Source organism: Panthera tigris, chromosome A1 (assembly GCF_018350195.1).
Source record: "Panthera tigris isolate Pti1 chromosome A1, P.tigris_Pti1_mat1.1, whole genome shotgun sequence".
Lineage (NCBI taxonomy): Eukaryota > Metazoa > Chordata > Mammalia > Carnivora > Felidae > Panthera > Panthera tigris.
Genome location: NC_056660.1, coordinates 93,446,852 through 93,466,900, shown reverse-complemented (window position 1 = coordinate 93,466,900; position 20,049 = coordinate 93,446,852). Strand labels below are relative to the sequence as shown.

At 41.5% G+C, this 20,049-nt stretch overlaps 1 protein-coding gene across 1 annotated transcript in view; it reads left to right on the top strand.

Moving 5' to 3' along the window:
• Positions 1 to 2,073: 2,073 nt before the first annotated feature.
• The window catches only part of CCDC112 (coiled-coil domain containing 112), a 30,857-nt gene continuing 12,881 nt past the window's right edge, over positions 2,074 to 20,049 (top strand). The window contains exons 1-3 of the mRNA XM_042982527.1: positions 2,074 to 2,341; positions 13,372 to 13,493; positions 18,060 to 18,181. Of these exons, the coding sequence (XP_042838461.1) occupies positions 2,225 to 2,341; positions 13,372 to 13,493; positions 18,060 to 18,181 (361 nt within the window). The 5' untranslated portion in view covers positions 2,074 to 2,224. The remainder of the gene's footprint in view (positions 2,342 to 13,371; positions 13,494 to 18,059; positions 18,182 to 20,049) is intronic.

Sequence of the window (20,049 nt, the reverse complement as noted above, 5' to 3'; positions counted from 1 at the left end):
TCAAAAATAAATAAACATTAAAAAAATGTTTTGTTTTGTTTTTAAATAAACATTAAAAAAATGTTTTGTTTTGTTTTGTTTTTAAATAAAAAAAGGTCAAACACCGGCCTTTTCACTTGTGCCCTGGGCTCCAGGGTACAAACACCCTCTACGAGTCCTCACCCTGGGAACACAACACAGCAAAGATCACACATCTTCTCTGGTCACACGTTTTCCAGCTAGCACCTCATTTATCTGGTCACCTGCATCACACAATCTGTGAAATACCTGTTGTTTCTATTCCTCGCCTTCAATATCTCCTCATCCCTCTCAGCGAGGCTTTGGTCCTCACCATCCCGCTGGTGGTGCTCTTGTCCAGTGGCCATGGCCTCCCTGTTGCCAAATCCAACCATCATTCCCTGTTTTCATCTCACTCACCTCCCGGGGAGCAAACCGCACAGTTGATCATTCTCTCCTTCTCAAAACATGTTTTTCTTCCAAAGACTTGTGGTTTTTCTCCCTTCTCTCCTTCTGAGGCTCCCTTCTCCTCCTGTCCATGGTCACCTATGTTGGAGGGCCCTAGGACTCAGTTGTCAGACTTCAATCTATACACTCCCTGTGTGAGCTCATTCAGAGTTATTTAAAATATTTTCTACATGCAGATGAAGGCCAAAGTCACATCTTTAGCTCCAGTCTGTCTCCTGGGGTCCAGAAGCATTTATCCACCTACCCGTGTAATTTCTCTATCAGGATCGTCTCTGGTCAGGATGCCTAGGTTTGTATCCTTATCTGTGAAATGGAGATGATAATACTTAACTGGGTTACTTAGAACAGTGCGGACACAAAGTAAGTACTCAAAAAATACCCTATTTGTTTACTTGTTTAAATTACCGACTAAAAGTTAGAAGGAACCTTGTGTGTGTGTGTGTGTGTCTAAGTCTACACTAAGTCTACGATGAATTCCAAAGGCCTAGAACAGCCCTTGGCATCTAGAAAGGAGCTGGATGTTGATTAAGTGAACGGATGAATGAATGAATCCATTTCTTCAAACAGCGGTGCATTCCACTATGCTTTGACTGGAGGGATCATCTGTGGCCTTTTTCCACCTCCCTGACACAGTATCTTTGGAATCTCTTTTCTTATTGATCAAGTGTGGCATTTTTGCCTTTGGTATCTGACAGTGTGCAGAATGCCCTGTTTCGTTTCTTTTAAAGTGTGAAATAGAGTTTTTTGTTCAAGCCCATAAATAAGTGCTTTTTCATTTTCACTCAGTTTTACCAGTGCTTTGTAGAAACCTAGAAGGAAGTTCTATTATGTAAAATATCTCTGTACATCTATAGGTGGAGCTGTATCTATATATGACACGAATAGATTTGACAGTAAAAGGGGGGTCCGGAATCGGAGGTGAATAAGGGGATTAGCAAGATTTTGTTGAAGGAGTGTGGACAAGTGCCGGGTCAAAGTTTACACAAACCCGCAGTGGCATAGTGAGGCTCTGGCCTGTAGCCCCGCCCCGCACTCAGGCACCGCCCCTTTACTCCACCCCGCCCCTTGCTCCGCCCACACCTGTGATCTGGCCGCGCCCTGAAGATACCCAAGTCCCTCCCTGCCTGCACTCTGGCCCAGCTCAGTCCGCATTCCGGCCCCGCCCCGCATCCCACCCAGTCTCCACCTCCACCCTGCCCCACACGGCTACTGGGGCGCCTCGGTCCCGCGTTCTGGCCCCGCCCCACACCTTGACCCGGCCCCTGCCTGACCAACCCTGCGCACTGGCCCTACCCCATCTCTCAACCCCGTCTGCGCTCCCGCCAGGCCAGAGCTCCTACCCCACCCTGTGATCCAGCCCCGCCCAGCTCGGCCCTTCCTTGCATCCCGGCCCAGCCCAGTCCAGGCCCTGCCCCACATCTCGGCCCTGCCCAGCCCTTGGCCCCGCCCCATGCTCCCCTTCCCCACCCTGCTCCTCGGCACCGCCCGCACCTCGGCCCCGCCCCATGCCCCAGCCCCGCCCTGCCCTCGGTCCCGCCCTGCCCTCAGTACCCACCCCCTGCCAACCCCGTGCTCCGGCTCCGCCCTGATCCCCGGCCCCGCCCCACATCTCGGCCCCTCCCTGCGTCCCGGCTAGGTCTTGCTCTGCTTGGAGAAGAGCTCCGTTGCACGGGGAACGGTCTGCAGGACCAGGAGCTCCCGTGGCCCGAACCCTCTGGCCCGGGTGGCCGCTGCGGCCCGAACAGCTTGGCGAGGAAAGATGGCCGCCCTGACGACGGTCGTGGTGGCCGCGGCGGCCACCGCGGTAGCCGGGGCTGTGGCGGGGGCGGGCGCGGCCACCGGGAGCGGCATGGGAGCAGCGGCGGTGCCGCAACAGGTAAATCGAGGAGGGCCGGAAGCCTCTCTGGCGGCGAGCGTGGGCCCGAGGGGATGTGGGTGCCGGGGGCGGGACGGGGACCCGGCCCTCGCCGAACAGGTGTCCTAGGCGGCACGGTCCCCGAGGCGGGAGGCGCGGTGTTAGCCTCCCTTTGCTCGCGGTCTGGCCCACGCCGGGCGTTGTGCGCTTTTGGCGTGTGCGTTTATCTGCTTTTACAGAGCTACCTCCATGTGGTTTCGGAGTCGAGGGAAGATCTGGGTGGAAGCCCTGGCTCTGCCTCTTCTTAGCCCTGTGAGGGAAACATATTCTCTCCGCGACTCAGTGCCTTCTCGAAAAACGTTCTGGTCATTGCATCTTACCGAGCAGTAGTCCTTATGTGTGGGAAGGCCCTCGCACAGTGTTTGGTTGGAGAGAGATTCGGTGCCAAGTAATTGGTGGCTGCTTTGTTATTGTACCTGCGCCGGGAATACAAGGAGGAATAAATATGGGGTGGTCCGAGGCAGATGTGTTTCCAGAGATCTGCATATAGGACCCCTTTCTCTGCAGTGAGGACCAGAGGGTCCTCGGGAATTATTGGATCCAATTGCTTAAGCCAAAGCCCTTAACTGCGCTCGTTCTCTCACAGCCCACACCCAAAAGCATGGGCAGTTCCTCCATATTCTAGCTGCGGAATAAATCCAGAATCCCACTCTTAACACCTCCAGTGCCACTGCCCTTGTCCCCATCATCATTTCTCCCTGGCTGAAATACTTTCCTAATTGTTTTGTGTTCTAACAGCCTTGCCTTCCTAAAGTATTTTCAACAGCCAGGGCGATTCAGTCCAATAATGACATTCTTCTGCTCAGAACCCTCATAGTAAAATCCAAGGTCCTTATCATTGTCTACAGGGCCCATGAGTTACCCCCACCATCTCCCTTCTTCTCTTCTTCTCTGGACTTCTTCTCCAGTCCCCTGCTGTGAGTTGGCTGCAGCCATCCTGGCCTCCTGGTTGTCCCTCAGACATTCCTAGCACTCTCCTACTTTATAACCTTTGTAATTGCTATTCCCTCTGTTTGGAATGCTGTTCCCGGTCTGTTCTATGGCTAACTGTGTTCCTTCCAGGTAACTCTGTTCAGATGCCATCAGCTCAGTGATTCTTTTCATAACCTCCCGAAACCGAATCTCTTTAGTTAGCATATGCCCTGTTCCCTTTCCTGGTTTTATTTTGCTCCATAGCCCTTATTACCGTATGCTACCTTACATATTTTCATTTTTCTCCACACGTCCGCCCCCACTGTGGGAATGTAAGCTGTATGAGGGCAGAAACTTTTGGAAGTTTTATTCACTATTGTGTTCCCAGGTCCACTATCGTGTGTAGTCCTGGAACATAGTAGGCACTCCCTAAATATTTGAGGATCGATCCAAAACTGAGGGAAGGCTGTTGTGAGCTGAGGACAGGTACCATCATTTTCTTCCTCTAAGGAAATACAGCGATTATCTGTCTTTACTTGTATAAGCTCAGGAAATTCCACCTCAGGCAAATGTTTTCACACAGCAATTCTGTTTATTATTCTAACTCTGGCCCAGAGATCTCGGGGGGGGGGGGAGGATGTAAAATTTATAAAAATACATAACACAGAAAATATTTATTGAATAATTTTTAAAAATTTGTTTCATGTGTGATCCTAGTAGTGTAGCCATCTTGCTGGCTTTTTCCATGAAATCTTTCTGGCTCATTCTAGTTCAAAGTGATTTGTTCTCTAAATTCTTATAACCATGTTTTGCCTCCTGATTTGCATTTTTCACAAGTTGCCTAATATTGTTAATTGATGAACCTTTTTATCACGCTACCATGATGATCCCCAGAGATTTGCCTTTCCAGGGGTTGGATCAGAGTCACCTGTGGAGCTGTTTCAGGTGTTTTATTTGTTCCCGACATTTAGCAACGTCTTAAGACATTTTTGGTTGTCACACCGGGGTGGGTGTTGTGTGTACTACTAGTGGGTAGAGGCCAAAGGACAGCCCCCCACCCCCGCCCAAACGAAAAATTGTCTAGTCCAAAATGTCAGTGTTGAAGTTGAGACACCCTGCTTTATATGCTCTCATCACTTGGGGGAAGGGTAGAGCCTCACAATTGATGATGACAGCACTGATAGAGTAGAATCCAAGGGTGTTTGGACTTTTAAAAAGGAATTACGGTCACTGCCGTACCAAATTGTGAGGTTTTGGAGGATTTTAATTATGTGTTATCCATCTTTGTACTTCCCTCAGTGTAACACACACGTACCTATGCACGCAGATTCTCAGCCTAACACTGAACTTGAATATTTGTCATATGATTAAGTGAATATTTCTAGTGACTCTAATAGTAAAACCAACTAATGCTTTCTTGAAGAGACATAATTTTCCCAATAACAACCTCATGATGTAGGAGAGGTTCACTTAAATATCTAAAATTCCTCTCTGGGTCCGTTAGGGCTGCCGTGGCAAAATACCACAGACTGCGTGGTTTCAACAACAGAAATTACTTTCCTCACAATTGTGGAGGCCAGAAGTCCAAGATCAAGGTACCACCAGTATTGGTTTCTGGTGTGAGCTCTTTTCTTGGCTTGTAGACAGCTGCCTTCTCATGTGTCCTTACATGGCCTTTCCTCTGTGCACATGCAGTGACAGAGAGAGATCACCAATGTCTCTTCCTCTTTCTTTTTTTTTTTTTTTTAAGTATTTTTAAATGTTTATTTTTGAGACACAGAGCATGAGCGGGGGTAGGGGCAGAGAGTGAGTTGAGAGAGACACGGAATCTGAAGCAGGCTCCAGGCTCTGAACTGTCAGCATAGAGCCCGATGCGATGCTCGAACCCACGAACCGCGAGATCATGACCTGAGCTGAAGTCAGACACTCAACCAAGACACCCAGGTGCCCGGTCTCTTCCTCTTCTTATAAGGACACTAGTCCTTTTGGAATAGGACCCCAACCTTATGATCTCATTTAACTTTAATTACCTCCTCAAAGACCTTATCTCCAAATACAGTCACAAAGGGGGTTAGGGCTCCACTATATGAATTTAGGAGGGACATAAGTCAGTCCATAATGGTTCCTTTACGTTATTTTGGAGAAATTCTCTTTGAAGTTTTAGAAACGGTTTGTATCGTACTTTATTCTACAACCTCCTTAGGGTGTGGAACCCTATAAATTTCTTACCCGTAACAAAAAGTAATAATGTCACCTGTCTATCCTTTCTTTTAAATTTTTTTTTTTTTCAACGTTTATTTATTTTTGGGACAGAGAGAGACAGAGCATGAACGGGGGAGGGACAGAGAGAGAGGGAGACACAGAATCGGAAACAGGCTCCAGGCTCTGAGCCATCAGCCCAGAGCCTGACGCGGGGCTCGAACTCACAGACCGCGAGATCGTGACCTGGCTGAAGTCGGACGCTTAACCGACTGCGCCACCCAGGCGCCCCATATCTGTATATTATTTCTTGATAATCCTCACCGATGCCTTTCAGCATCTGTCTACCCTCCTCTCAAATGCCGTTTCCCTCTTAATCAGTTTAATAGTCGAATGATGAGTTTTTAAAGGTATCTGTAACAGTATCACACTAGCATATGTCTCTGCTTTTACCAGGAAAGGGCTGTGTCTTCTGTTTTGTTTTGTTTTGTTTCTTCAGTGACCTTCCCTCTGATGGCCTAAACATTATGGCCTTTGGCTGCTTGGAGTAGTCCTTTGGTAAGAAGCACATTCCTTCTCTGACTTTAAATGATTACTCAAAAGGGATTTCCTCTAGATAATCACACACATGCTGGGCACCTGGGTAGCTCAGTCTGTTGAGCTTCTGACTCTTGATCTCGGCTCAGGTCGTGATCTCACTGTTTGTGGAATGAAGCCCGCCCCCCCTCCCCCAACTCCATTGGGTTCTGTGCTGGCAGTGCCAAGCCTGCTTGAGATTCTCATTCTGTTTCTGCCCCTCCCCTGTTCGCATTTGCACACTCTGTTTCTCAAAATAAATAAATAAACTTTTTTTAAAAAATTTTTTAATGTTTATTTACTTTTGAGAGAGACAGAGACAGAGACAGAGACAGAGATGAGTCAGGGAGGGAGAGAGGGAGACACAGAATCCAAAGCAGGCTCCAGGCTCTGAGCTGTCAGCACAGAGCCCAACATGGGGCTCTAACTCACGGAACACGAGATCATGACCTGAGCTGAAGTCAAATGCTTAACCGACTGAGCCACCCAGGTGCCCTAAATAAATAAACTTAAAAAAAAAAAAAAACCTTAAAAAGGAGCACCTGAGTGGCTCAGTTGGTTAAGCGTCTGACTTCAGCTTAGGTCATGATCTTGTGGTTTATGAGTTTGAGCCCCACATCGGGCTCTGTGCTGACAGCTCAGAGCCTGGAGCCTGCTTAGGATTCTGTGTCTCCCTCTCTCTTTACCCCTCCCCTTGCTCGCCCTCTGTCTTTTTCTCTTTCTCTCAAAAATAAATAAACATTAAAAAAAATCTTAAAAAAAAAAAGAAAGAAGAGAAAATCACACACATGCATAGGGTTATGTCCATGTTCAGGTGTGGTAGGCTGAATCTTGGCTCTCCAAGGACATTCACATTCTAATCCCCAGTACTTGTGACTATGTGGCCTTACATGGTAAAAGGGACTTGGCAGATGTGATTGAATTACTGATCTTAAAATGGGGAGATTATCCCGGATTAAATGGTTGAGCCTAATGTGTTCACCAGGGTCCTTATAACAGGAATGTAGAAGGACCAGAGCCAGCAGTAGGAGATGTGACGTGAGAAAGTGGCATGAGCCAAGGCTGAAGGTAGCTTTTAAGAACCTAAAGGAAGTATGGAAGTAGACTTTCCTCTGAAGCCTTCCAGGAGGAACACAAACTTGTCCACACCTTAATTATACACTTGGCCTCCAGAACTGGAAGAGAATAAATTTGTGTTAAGCCAGGGAGGTTGTGTGAAAGTGATTCGTGGTGAGCTGTTACAGTAGCAGTAGGAAACTAATACACCAGGGAAGGGCGTGAGAAGGCCCTACGCTTTCATTGTTGGCCAACCTTGAAGCTCCATGCAGGTGACAGTGAAGACTAAGGTTGACTTGTAAACTCTCCGTCTGAGGGGTGACAGTATGTCCTGCCACGCACACAGACCGCCTCAGCAAAGGCTGGGAGGCAAACTGGTTCATGGCATCTAGGAAACATTCTGACCAGTCAACTGTCAGGTGACAGCTGAGCTAACTGCCTCACAGAGTACAGACTTCACAGGATTACTTCAGGAAGGTGACTAAACAAAGGGCAACAACAACACATGTTAGGCATGGAAGAAAATCTCATATTCAGAGCTACCAAATAATACATTTTTTAAAAGTCAAGGGGTTTTGTGTTTTGTTTTGTTTTGTTTTACCAAAATGACATTTCTAGTGGAATGAAAAGAAATTGATAAGTATTTGGAATGAAAAGAAATTGACAAATATTTGGAATGAGAAGAAATTGACAAATATTTCATGAAGAAAACACGTTTAAAAATATTTAGGCTTCTCATTCATAAATATGGTAGCTTTTTTTTCATTTCCTAAAAAAAAAAATCTACTTTTAATTTTAAGTATATTTTAACATCCTTTTATAGTTTTCTTCATATAGATTTTATATATTTTTATTAAGTTAATTCCCAATGGTTTTTTCTTGCTGTTAATAGGATATTTATATCCCATTCTCTCCAAAGTTACTCTTTTCTTTTTTTTCTTTCTTTCTTTCTTTCTTTCTTTCTTTCTTTCTTTCTTAAAAAAATTACATCCAAGTTAGTTAGCATATGGTGCAACACTGATTTCAGGAGCAGATTCCTTAATGCCTCTTACCCATTTAGCCCATCCCTCTCCCACAACCCCTCCATTAACCCTCTGTTTGTTCTCCATATTTAAGAATCTCTTATGTTTTTGTCCCTCTCCCTGTTTTTATATATTTTTTGCTTCCCTTTCCCTGTATTCATCTGTTCTGTGTTATAAAGTCCTCATATGAGTGAAGTCATATGATATTTGTCTTTCTCTGACTAATTTCACCTAGCATGATACCCTCTGGTTCCATCCACATAGTTGCAAATGGAAAGTCAAGGTTTTTTTTTTAATGTTTATTTATTTTGAGAGAGAGAGAGAATGTATGCAAGTTGGGGAGGGGCAATGAGAGAGGGAGAGAGAGAATCCCAAGCAGGATCCAGTTCAGTGAGGAGCCCATGGCAGGACTTGATCTCTTGACTGTGAGATCACCACCCGAGCCCATATCAAGAGTTGGGATGCTCAGCTGACTGAGCCACCCAGGTACCCCTAAACGTGAAGTTTTTAACAAAAAAAATTATGAGACATGCAAAGGAAAACTAGATAAAATAATAGACAAAGACTTTTATTTTTTTTTATTTTATTTTTTTTTAAATTTTTTAACGTTTATTTATCTTTGAGACAGAGAGAGACAGAGCATGAACAGGGGAGGGGCAGAGAGAGAGGGAAACACAGAATCTGAAACAGGCTCCAGGCTCTGAGCTGTCAGCACAGAGCCTGACGCGGGGCTCGAACCCACGGAGTATGAGATCATGACCTGAGCCGAAGTTGGACGCTCAACCAACCAAGCCACCCAGGCGCCCCGACAAAGACTTTTAAATAAGCAGTTTCATTTATTTCTTTTTTATTTTTAAGTATAATTTATTGTTAAATTGACTTCCATACAGCACCTAGTGCTCATCCCAACAAGTGCCCTCCTCAATGCCCATCACCCACTTTCCCCTCTCCCCCACCCCCCCATCAACCCTTAGTTTTTTTCTCATAAGAGTTTCTTATGGTTTGCCTCCCTCCCTCTCTGTTTGTAACTTTTTTCCCTCTTCCCTTTCCCCATGGTTTTCTGTTAATTAAATAAGCAGTTTTAAATTGTTCAAAAAACTAAAGGAAACCATGGCTATAGAACTAAAAGAAAGTATGACGATGATATCTCACCAAATTAAAAATACCTATAAAGAGATTTAAATTGTTTAAAAAAATTAAATAGAAATTCTGGAGTTAAAAAGTATACACCGACGGGGCTGAACATCAGATTTGAACTGGCAGAAGAAAGAGGAAATGTGAAGATAGGTCAATTCAGATTATCCAGACTAAGGAACAGAAGGAAAAAAGAAGAAAAGTGAAAGAGCTTCAGAGCCCCATGAAACACCATGAAGGTTGGACTGAGAGTCTCAGAAGGAGAAGAGAGAAATGGGGAGGGGCAGAATATTTGAAGAAATAATGGCTGAAAACTCCCCAAATTTGATGAAAAATATTCTACGTATTTTAGAGCTTGATGAACTCTGAGTACATAATGAAATAATCAAAGAGATCATACCTAGACACACCATAATCAAACTGTTGAAAAACACAAAAAGAAAAAAATCTGGAAAGCACCAAAGGAGAAGCAACTGAACACATACAAGGAATCTTCAATGAGATTAACAGCTGACTTCTCATCAGAAACCTTGGATTCCAGAAGGCAGTAGCATGATGCAAAGTGCTGAAAGAAAAGGACTATCAGTCAAGAATTCTATGTCCACCAAAAGTATTCTCTAAAATGGAGAAATTGAGACATTCCCAGATAAACAAACTAACAGACTTCATTTCCAGCATATATGCCTTACAAGAAATATTAAAGGAAGTCTTTCAGACTGAAATAAAAAGACTACATAGAAATTCAAATCTACTTGAGGAAGATTATGAATAAAGAGTACTGGTGAAGTAAGTGGAGAGGTAAATATAGAAGTCAATATAAACATTTTTTTGTTTGTAACAAACTTTTTTCAGAAAATACAGGAGAGAGCATTTTTCAACTCATTGTGTGGGACCATTATGATTACCCTGATACACAATCAGGCAAAGACATTACAAGAAAGAAAATAACAGACTAGTATTTCTTAATACAGATGTGAATTCCCCAACAAAATATTATCGACCTAAATCTAACAACATACGAAAAGGATTATACACCATGGTCAAATGAGATTTGTTCCAGACATGCAAGGTTGGTTCAACATATGAAAATCAATCAGTGTGATAGAGTATAGTAATAGAATAAAGAACAAACCACATGATCATTTCAGTAGATTTAGAAAGAGCAATTGACAAGATCTGACACTTTTTCATGATAAAAAATATTCAACAAACTAGCAATAAAAGGGAACTCCTCAATCTGGTAAGGCATCTATAAAATGCCCACAGCTCACATAATACTTAATGACAAAGGATTAAAAGCTTCCCCCATAAGATCAGGAACAAGACAAGAATGTACATTCTCACCACTAATTCACTGGAGATTCTAGCAAGGGCAATTAGGCAAGAAAAACAAACTGGAAAGGAAGATGTGAAACTATTCGTATTTGCAGGTGACATGATTTTGTATATAAAAATTTTTAAAGAATTCATGTAAAGACTACTAGAGCAAATAAACAAATTCAGCAAGATTGAAGGATTAAAAAGCAGTCAACAAAAATCAGTTGTAATTCTATATGCTAGCAATGGACAGTTCAAAAATGCAAGTAAGAAAATAATTCCATTTACAGTAGTATCACAAGAAGAAAATACATAGGAATGAATTTAACAAAAGAAGTGCAAAACTTATACTCTGAAAACTGAAAAACATCGTTGAAAGAAAGTAAGGAAGACCTACATCATTGGCCATTTCAGGTTCATGAATATGAAGACTCAATATTGTTAAAATGGCAATACTCCCCAGATTGATTTACACAGTCAGTGCAATTCCTATGAAAATCTCTGTTGCTTTTTATGCATAAGTTGATAAACTGATCCTAAAATTCATATGGGAAATGCAAGGGATGCAAAATAGCCAAGACAGTCTTGAAGAACAAATTTGGAGGACTCCCTACTTTTGATTTCAAAACTTATTATGAAGCTTCAGTAATCAACTGAATGTAATGGTACTGGCATTAAAGAGAAGACATACAGATCAAAAAGAGTTAAGAGGTAAACTCTATGTTCATGGGCAATTGATTTTCAACAAGGGTGTCAAGATAATTCAATAAGGAAAGAAGGTGTTTTTCAGCAAGTGGTGTTGGGATAACTGGATATCCACATACACCATATGCAAAAATTAACTCAAAATAGATGGAGACTGAAATGTTAAGAGATAAAACTATACAACTCTTTAAAAAGGTGTAGGTGTGAGTCTTCATGACCTCTGTTTCTTCTATATGATATTGAATACACAAGCAAATACATTATCAAAACTGACAGCATTTGTGCTTTGAAGGATGTTATCAAGAAAATGGGGGGAAAATATGCAAGTCTTTTATCTGATAAGGATATATCCAGAATATATAAAGAATGTTTCCAACTCAACAATGAAAAGACAATCCAATTTTTAAAATGAGAAAGTAAAACATAGAGTTATCATATGATCCAAAAATTCCCTTGCAAGGTGTATGCCCAGGAGAGGTAGAAAACATATTCATACTAAAACTTGTATACAAATGTTCATAGTAGCATTATTCATGTTGGCCAAATAGTGGAAGTAGCCTGTTACCCATCAACTGATGAGTAGATAAACAAAATATGGTAGATCCATATAATAGAATATTATTCAGCCATAAAAAGGAATACAGTATAGATATATGGTACAGTGTGGGTAAATATTGAAAAGATGCTTTGTGAAAGAAGCCAGACACAAGAGGTTGCACATTGTATGATCCCATTTATATTAATTGTCCAGAACAGACAAATCCATGGAGTCAAAAATAGATTGAATGGTGGCCAGGGGCTTGTGGAAGACAGGTGGGCAGTGACTCCTAACGGGTATGGGGTTTCTTTTTGGTATGATGGAAATTTTCTGCACTTAGTAGTGATGTTTGCACACATTTGTGAACATACTAAAGACCCTGAATTGTACACTTTAGATCGGTACACTGTATGGTAATTTGAACTATATCTCCACGAAAAAAATATTTCCTAAATTCTTTACTTTTGTTTTGTCTGCTGCTAGAAATGTAAAGGCTTGTTTCCTTTCTCTCTCATCTCCTACATCAATCTGTCAGCAATTCCTCTTGTTTATAGACCCAAAATGTATTTAGTTTTCTTCCTTTTATATCCGCCACCCCAGTGGTCCTAGACACTGCGGTTCCTCATCTGTATTGCTGCACCAGCTACCACCTCGATTCTTCTGCTTCCAGTCTTGCTTTACCTCCACCCCCACCTCCCACCAGTTTATTCTCCAAAAATGGCCAGAAAGAGTTTCTTAAAAAATTAAATGTATCATGGTATTCTGCTCAAAACCCTCCAGTAAACTCCAGAATCCCCCCCCACCCCCACCAAGTCACTTAAAATGCCAATGTGATATACCTGCCCGTCTACCTTCATCTTGTACCAAGCTCTCCATCTTTTCTGATATCATGTTGCCCTTTCTCTGCTGAAACCAGCCGAGGTCTTTTCTTGCCCTGGGGCTTTTTCACATTCTGGGCCTTGCCCTGGGACCTCTTTCGCTACTGGCTGGTTCCAGTCTTCAATGTCATCCCCCCAAATAGAACTTCTGTGGCCATTCTAATTCTAACTGAAAAAACAACCTTTTGACCCATTATCTCTATCTCAGTACTTTTTATTTCCTTAGTAGCACTTATTGCAATTGGTGATTTTTTTTTTTTTTTTTTTTTTTATTGCTTGTTTACTCTTTTCTTTTTAAATTTGTTTCCCTCACTAGACTTTAAGTCTGGGGCCATATTCATGTGGGTCATCATTGTTTCCCTGGTGTCTCGTGCACCACAGGTCACATCGTTAAGTGTTCAATATATATTGCTAAATGGCTGAATGGAAGAATTAGATCTTTCTGTAGGAATCCCTGGAGACTTAACATTTCCTACTCAGTAATTCAGCATTTTAAGGTAAGATATTCCTTCTTCCACAAAATATATTTCTAAAAATTAAATAAGATCAGCCCCCAAGTTATCCCCTGAGAGAAACTTCATTATTGACGTTATGTCTCTGAAAGAAACTCTGCCTTCACCTCTTACCCTAAATTTGGTTTTGTTCTCCACGTAGAACGATAGCTGTCTTGGTACTTCAGGTGGGATTCGTCCTTTTCAGCTTCAAAACTGGAAGCAGAAAGTTAATCGGACAAAAAAAGCGGAGTTTATACGCACAGCAGAAAAACTAAAAAATCAGTAAGTATAAGAATGTTATCTTCAGTTAACATAACAAGCCATTTTATTGTGGACAGTCTAAAGTTAATTCTACTCCACCCAATCCCGTCCCACATTAAATTACAAAATTCGAGGCACCAGCTTTTTCAAAGATGAACAAGAAAAAGGCAGGAGGTATGAAGTACACAAATTGTTACAGACTGTTTAATATAAAGTTTAAGTAGAGCTATTTCAATTTCATCTACTATTTTGAATATGTGTATTTCAAGGGAAACAAAACATTTATTTCTTTAGATTGCACATATCGGGGGCACCTGGGTGGCTCAGTCGGTTAAGCATCTGACTTCTGCTCAGGTCATGATCTCGCAGTTCATGAGTTCGAGCCCCGTGTCAGGCTCTGTGCTGACAGCTTGGAGCCTGGAGCCTGCTTCAGATTCTGTGTCTCCACCTCTCTCTACCCCTTGCCTGCTCACTCTCTCTCTCTCTCTCTCTCTCTCAAAAATAAACATTAACAAAAATTTTAGATTGCATATATCAATGCATTTTCATTTACCAATGTAAGCACTTGTTAAATAACTTGTAGGGAATCAATAATTTTAATGAAGAGTCTATACCCTGGAGTTACTTTTCTGGAAATGGCCTTTTAATTGGTCTCCCTCCCTCAGTCTCCCCTTTCAGATCCGTCCTGCACATCATGAGTAGGGTCCTTGACAAGTTGCCATTTATTTTAATTTTTAGTGTATGTGTAGTATTTCTTTAAATGGCCAGTGACATATATTGAATGGTCAACATTGTCAGCAGCTCCATGATATGATAAATATTGCGAAGAATGATCAAAAGAATTAGAACTCATAATGCCCAGCCCTACCCTGTAGTTGAGAGCTTTATATAAACCCTGCTTTGAATTTGTATAGTATCTATTTGGTAAGGAATCAGGAGATATAGAGCCTGTTGTACAGAATGGTCTTTGGACCAAAATTAGTGGCAGTTCTCTGTTTAGAAATTCTGCCAACAAAAAAGTATACTGTTTGAATTTTGAAACGTTATACCATATGTAGCTTTGGAAGTTTGAATTCACCCTGCGTTTATGTAGTACTTCTATTTTTAATACTCAGAATTTGAGAAAATACAATTTCATTTTATTTTTTATTTTATTTCTAAAATGCATGACTTTATTTTATTTTATTTTTTTACTTTATTTTGAGAAGGGGGTGGGGATCCCAAGCAGGCTCCAAGCTGACAGTGCAGAGCCCGATGTGGGTTCGATCTCACGAACCGTAAGATCATGACCTGAGCTGAAACCAAGAGTTGGATGCTTAACCGACTAAACCACCCAGGTACCCCTAAAATGCATGGATTTAGATATAACCGGACTCTAGGATAGGAGTCTGGCTTATGTTTCCCTCTAGATACAGGATAAACCATCAAGTGGTTAAGGGCCCTATCTATAGCAAACCAGTGTAGATAAATGCCAGTGTAGATACCTCGTTTATGAGTATGTGTTGGTTTTACAGCTCCACTTCGGCTTTCTTCATTTTGTTGTAAGGTTTTGGAAAAAGTCACGGAAAGGGTATTAGGGAAATCCATTGGTAGAGTGTCTGTCTCTAGCCAACAATTTTCACTGAATACAAAAAAACCAAAGACAGTTTATCATAATACAAATCTGTTCTGTTTTTGGCACAGGTAATGCATTCACATGGTTCACAAATGAACGTATATCAAAGGGTACACAGTGGAAAGTCTCTGTTTCACCCTGGACCCCAGCCACCTACTTCTTCCTTCAGACAGCCGCTAGTTTTAGTTTCTTGTGTATCCTTCCACAGAAGTTTTATATGCTAGAAGGAAATAAAAATACATATTCAGATGTTTCCTTTTTTAGGTAAATGGTAGCATGATGCACACACTAGTCTGCATCTTGTTTTGCTTTTTTTTTTTTTAAGACTGCATCTAAGATACCTAGGAATTGTTGATTTTTATCAGAGATGATAATGGCGTTATAGTTAAGTCTAATATTCATAATCTCCCGAGAGGCACACTGAAGTATGCTGGGTGAGATTACATAATGTAGTGGATTTACTTCAGAAGGCTTAAGTAAAAAAAAAGAGAGAGGAGCGGGGAGGGAGAGAGAGAGAGATTACAAGGAAAAAGAGCCAGGTGAACCAAGAAAGGTAACATCGTCCAATCAGAGTGATGTGAGGGAATGCGAAGGGAGACATTCCAGCCTCTCTACTTTGGGACATGTCTAACATTTGGCTGTAAAAACCTTTGATGGAAGAAGAGTGGATCTTGGAGTTCTTTCCCTATCAGCATACAGAACACAGTACTGCTTCGTGGTATTCCTGGGCACAAGGTCCGCCCCCCCCCCCACCATAATTGATTTAATTTGCCCCATAGCAGTGGACATTTAGGTTATATTCAGTCTTCCTTCATCATAACCATTCACCGTAGCTGCATGGGTCCACGCTGTTTTGCATATGAGTGAATGTATCTTTAGGAAAAACTCCTAGAGGTAGAAATGCTGAGTCAAAGGCACATGGGTTTGCAGATGTAATAAATACTGCTAAATTGCCCTCCATAGCAATTTGCAATTCCACCAATAATGTGTGAGAGGACCTATTTCCCCACAGTTTTAGCAACAGTATATTACTTACACCCATGATTTTTTGCCAATCTGATAGGTGTACGCTGTTACCGTGTTATAGTTTAAGTTTGTGTTTCTCCTACTGTGAGTGAGGTTGAGCATCTTTTCATGTGTGTAGCTATTTGTCTCCATTAGTACATTTTGAATGTCTTTGTAGGTGAATATTTCTAATCCAGGAATGGCAAAACATAACTTACTATCATAGCGTATCCTGTGTCCATGCAGACATTTCTAGATGATGGTATAATTTCCCCCACCTGCAACCAGAGCCGAGGTGGGCTTCTCAGCACAAGACTCCAGTAACCACCGTCAGTCCTTTAGAGTTCATGTGTAGACCGAGATCCATCTGACATCTCTCTTCTACCTGTTACTTCCTCTCCCATACCCACATACTACGGTGTGATCTTCTTAGCCATGGGGGCAGCTGGGTAGGGCCCAGGGCAGTCTCATCTGTTTACCCCACTGCACCTTATAAATATTTAACTTTTTTTTAATGGATGGCAAAATGGAGAATCTTGGGAAGCTCTCCCTTAAATAGTTGCCCCTCACATTGTATGAAATTAAGTCAATGGCCAGAGACCTTCCACCATTCATTCGATACAGGATTACTGAAGAAGAGCTTGTGTTAATTTCTGGGAGAAAGAAAACAGGTGTTGAGAAAATAAATGTCTGTCTAACCAGAAAATCTTCTTGCTAGTATTTGTTTTGTCTCACTCCGGGGTTCAAACTAATACTAGAATTGCTTACTTACTGGTAGATGGGCTAAATCCAAGGACCAAAGATGACACAGAAGAACCTTTGAAGTCAATGTAGACAATATCCCTAAATATACTAAAATTCCTATCTATGTAGATGGTTTGCCTCCTGAAATTTTATTTTTATTAATTACATTAATGTCTTCCATTTCCATGTTATATTTCTACTGCCTGCCCTCGTGTAATATAATCACAGCCCTATTTAGGTAGTAGAGAGCTGTCATGATTCACATTTTAGTGATAAGGAGAGTCACCTCAGGTGAGGTTAAAGGTATTGATTCAGTTTACAAAAGCTAACTGTATCTCCCTATTGAAAGCAGCCATCAGCAATGGTGGTGGTCATTTTCAGGTTACAATGAGATTGAGTTGGAATCAAGAGCCAAATAGCTATTATATTTTTATTTATTTATTTAATTTATTTATTTACTTATTTTTTAAAATGTTTATTCATTTTTAAGAGAGCGAGTGGGGGAGGGAAAGAGAGAGAAAGAGGGACACAGAATCTGAGGCAGGCTCCAGGCTCTGATCTGTCAGCACAGAGCCCAACATTTGGCTCGAGCTCACGAACCGTGAGATCATGACCTGAGCCACAGTGGGACGCTCAACCAACTGAGCCACCCAGGTGCCCTGCTACTGCGTTTTTATACTTGATCTTAGCCAAAAGGCCGAAAAGCGATGCCCTGCTATTGTATCTTTAATTTTTTTTTTTTTTCAACATTTTTTATTTATTTTTGGGACAGAGAGAGACAGAGCATGAACAGGGGAGGGGCAGAGAGAGAGGGAGACACAGAATCGGAAACAGGCTCCAGGCTCCGAGCCATCAGCCCAGAGCCCGACGCGGGGCTCAAACTCACGGACCGCGAGATCGTGACCTGGCTGAAGTCGGACGCTTAACCGACTGCGCCACCCAGGCGCCCCCTATTGTATCTTTAAAACAAGTCCATGACTGCCTTTTCTTAAACTCACATTTTATAATTTAAATAACAATTCAGATTACTTATGATTATGATTGAACTTGACTCTTTTCTAACTATTATTTTGACTCCTTAGCCTTATTAATTCTAGTAATCATATTTTGACTCTGTAGACGAATTAATCTGTCTGTGAGTACTGATTATGAGTGTCTTCATATTTTAAACAATTTAAAAGATATTTCAATCATATTTATGCCATTTGTTTCTTTTCTTAAAGAGTTATTAACATAGAAAAAGATAAACGCAGTCATTTCTACAACCAAAAATGTGACTTCAGAAGCGAGCAGAATATGCTGGAAGAATTGGAAAATAAACTGATCAACAGCAGAAAAACAGAAAGTAAGTTGAGCTCATGAACTACAACCTGTTGAGTAACATCAAGCTGTAGTTGTTTTACTTTGCCTTTGTGCATTGACTGTGTTACATTCTCTATGAAAGTACTTTCTAGTTGGTAATGTCTGTCTTTTAGGGATGTGTATTTATTTTCTCAGGTCACTATTTGGTCATTCGAACTAGATTGTTTTCTGTGTGCGTTTCTTTCTATGTAATAGGAAAAAGAGGGTTTTGGTTTTGGGTGGCCAAACCAGTTAAACGCCATTAAAATATCTTAAATGAAGGGAAATGGGTTCCTCAGCTCTGATCTTTGCGTGCAGAAGCTGTTCGTAGCAGCGGTGTGCAGTGGGCAAGTTATACAGTTGCTTAAACCTGAGTTTACTTGTCTGTGGCAGAAAACCTACCATTTCGGCCTCAGGGAGCTGCCTGTGCGTCCAATAAGACAATATATGAGAAAGTGCACGGTAAACATATTCTGCTGTTTGTTATGAATATTAATCATTGTTAACTGTGTACTAAGTGTCCCCCTTAAAAAAGGATTTTACAGGGGCGCCTGGGTGCTTCAGTTGGTTAAGTGTCCGACTTCGGCTCAGGTCATGATCTCACGGTTTGTGAGTTTGAGCCCCACGTCGGGCTCTGTGCTGACAGCTCAGAGCCTACAGCCTGCTTCGCATTCTGTGTCTCCCTCCTTCTCTGCCCCTCCCCTGCTCTCACTCTGTCTCTGTCTCTCCCAAAAATAAATAAAACATTAAAAAAAAAAGGAATTCTACAAAAATATCTTTTGTTTTAGACTTTATATGTTGCAAAATCCTTACGTTGTAATAAAAAAAATGCTTAGCATTGCATAAAGGAAAAAATGGTTATCAACTAAGCTTTATAAAATATTAACACTTATATGAAGAGTAGACTGCTTATGGTATTCCATTACAGTCAATTAAAAGAAATTCTTAATAAATTTTTTCTTGCAGAATATAAGATTGCAGTGTTGTAAAAAGTCATCTTCTATCAGGTAGTAGCAAAAATCATTCTTCCTCCTCTGTCGGAATGATGGCAGGACCTAAGATAATTACCAAATGTTCAGTTCTCCTCTTTGATTCATGGAGAAATCTAAGCATCCTTAATTTAATATTTCTTACTTTCTCAGTTCTTTTATAGACTGAGAGACTGATATTTTTGTGTCTTTTTTTTTTCAAAATTTTTTAATGTTTATTTATTTTTGAGAGAGACAGAGACAGAATGCGAGTGGGTTAGGGGCAGAGAGAGAGGGAGACACAGAATCTGGAGCAGGCTCCAGGCTCTGAGCTGTCAGCACAGAGCCTGATGCGGGAGCTCAAACTCATGAACTGGGAGATCATGACTTGAGCTGAAGTCGGACGCTCAACTGACTGAGCCACCCAGGCGCCCCTGATATTTCTGTCTCTTAATCATACCATTACTAGAGTGTCTCCATACTGTGTGTTTCCTTTTTTTTTTTTTTTGGGTAGGTTTCACACGTGGAGCCCAATGTGGGGCTTGAACTCACAGCCCTGAGATTAAGATCTGACCTGATATCAAGAGTCAGACGCTTAACTGACTAAGCCACCCAGGCACCCCTATGTGCATTCCGATTTTTTTAAGGCAACTTTATTTGTATGTTTTCATTTCCCATTGTTATACCATTTCTCCCTTCTTTAGTTGCACTTTGGGCTTATCTAAGAGAGGAAGGAATGCATTACTTCAGTATAAGCATGTAGAAGTTTCTTCTTCCAATAGTACAACTTAGAAGTAGTAAATACCTTTTCCTTGCCTGAAATATCACACTACAATTTTGGCCTGCATTTATGTACTATTGTAATTAATGGTTTGCCCATACATAATGTCAATTCCATAGTGAA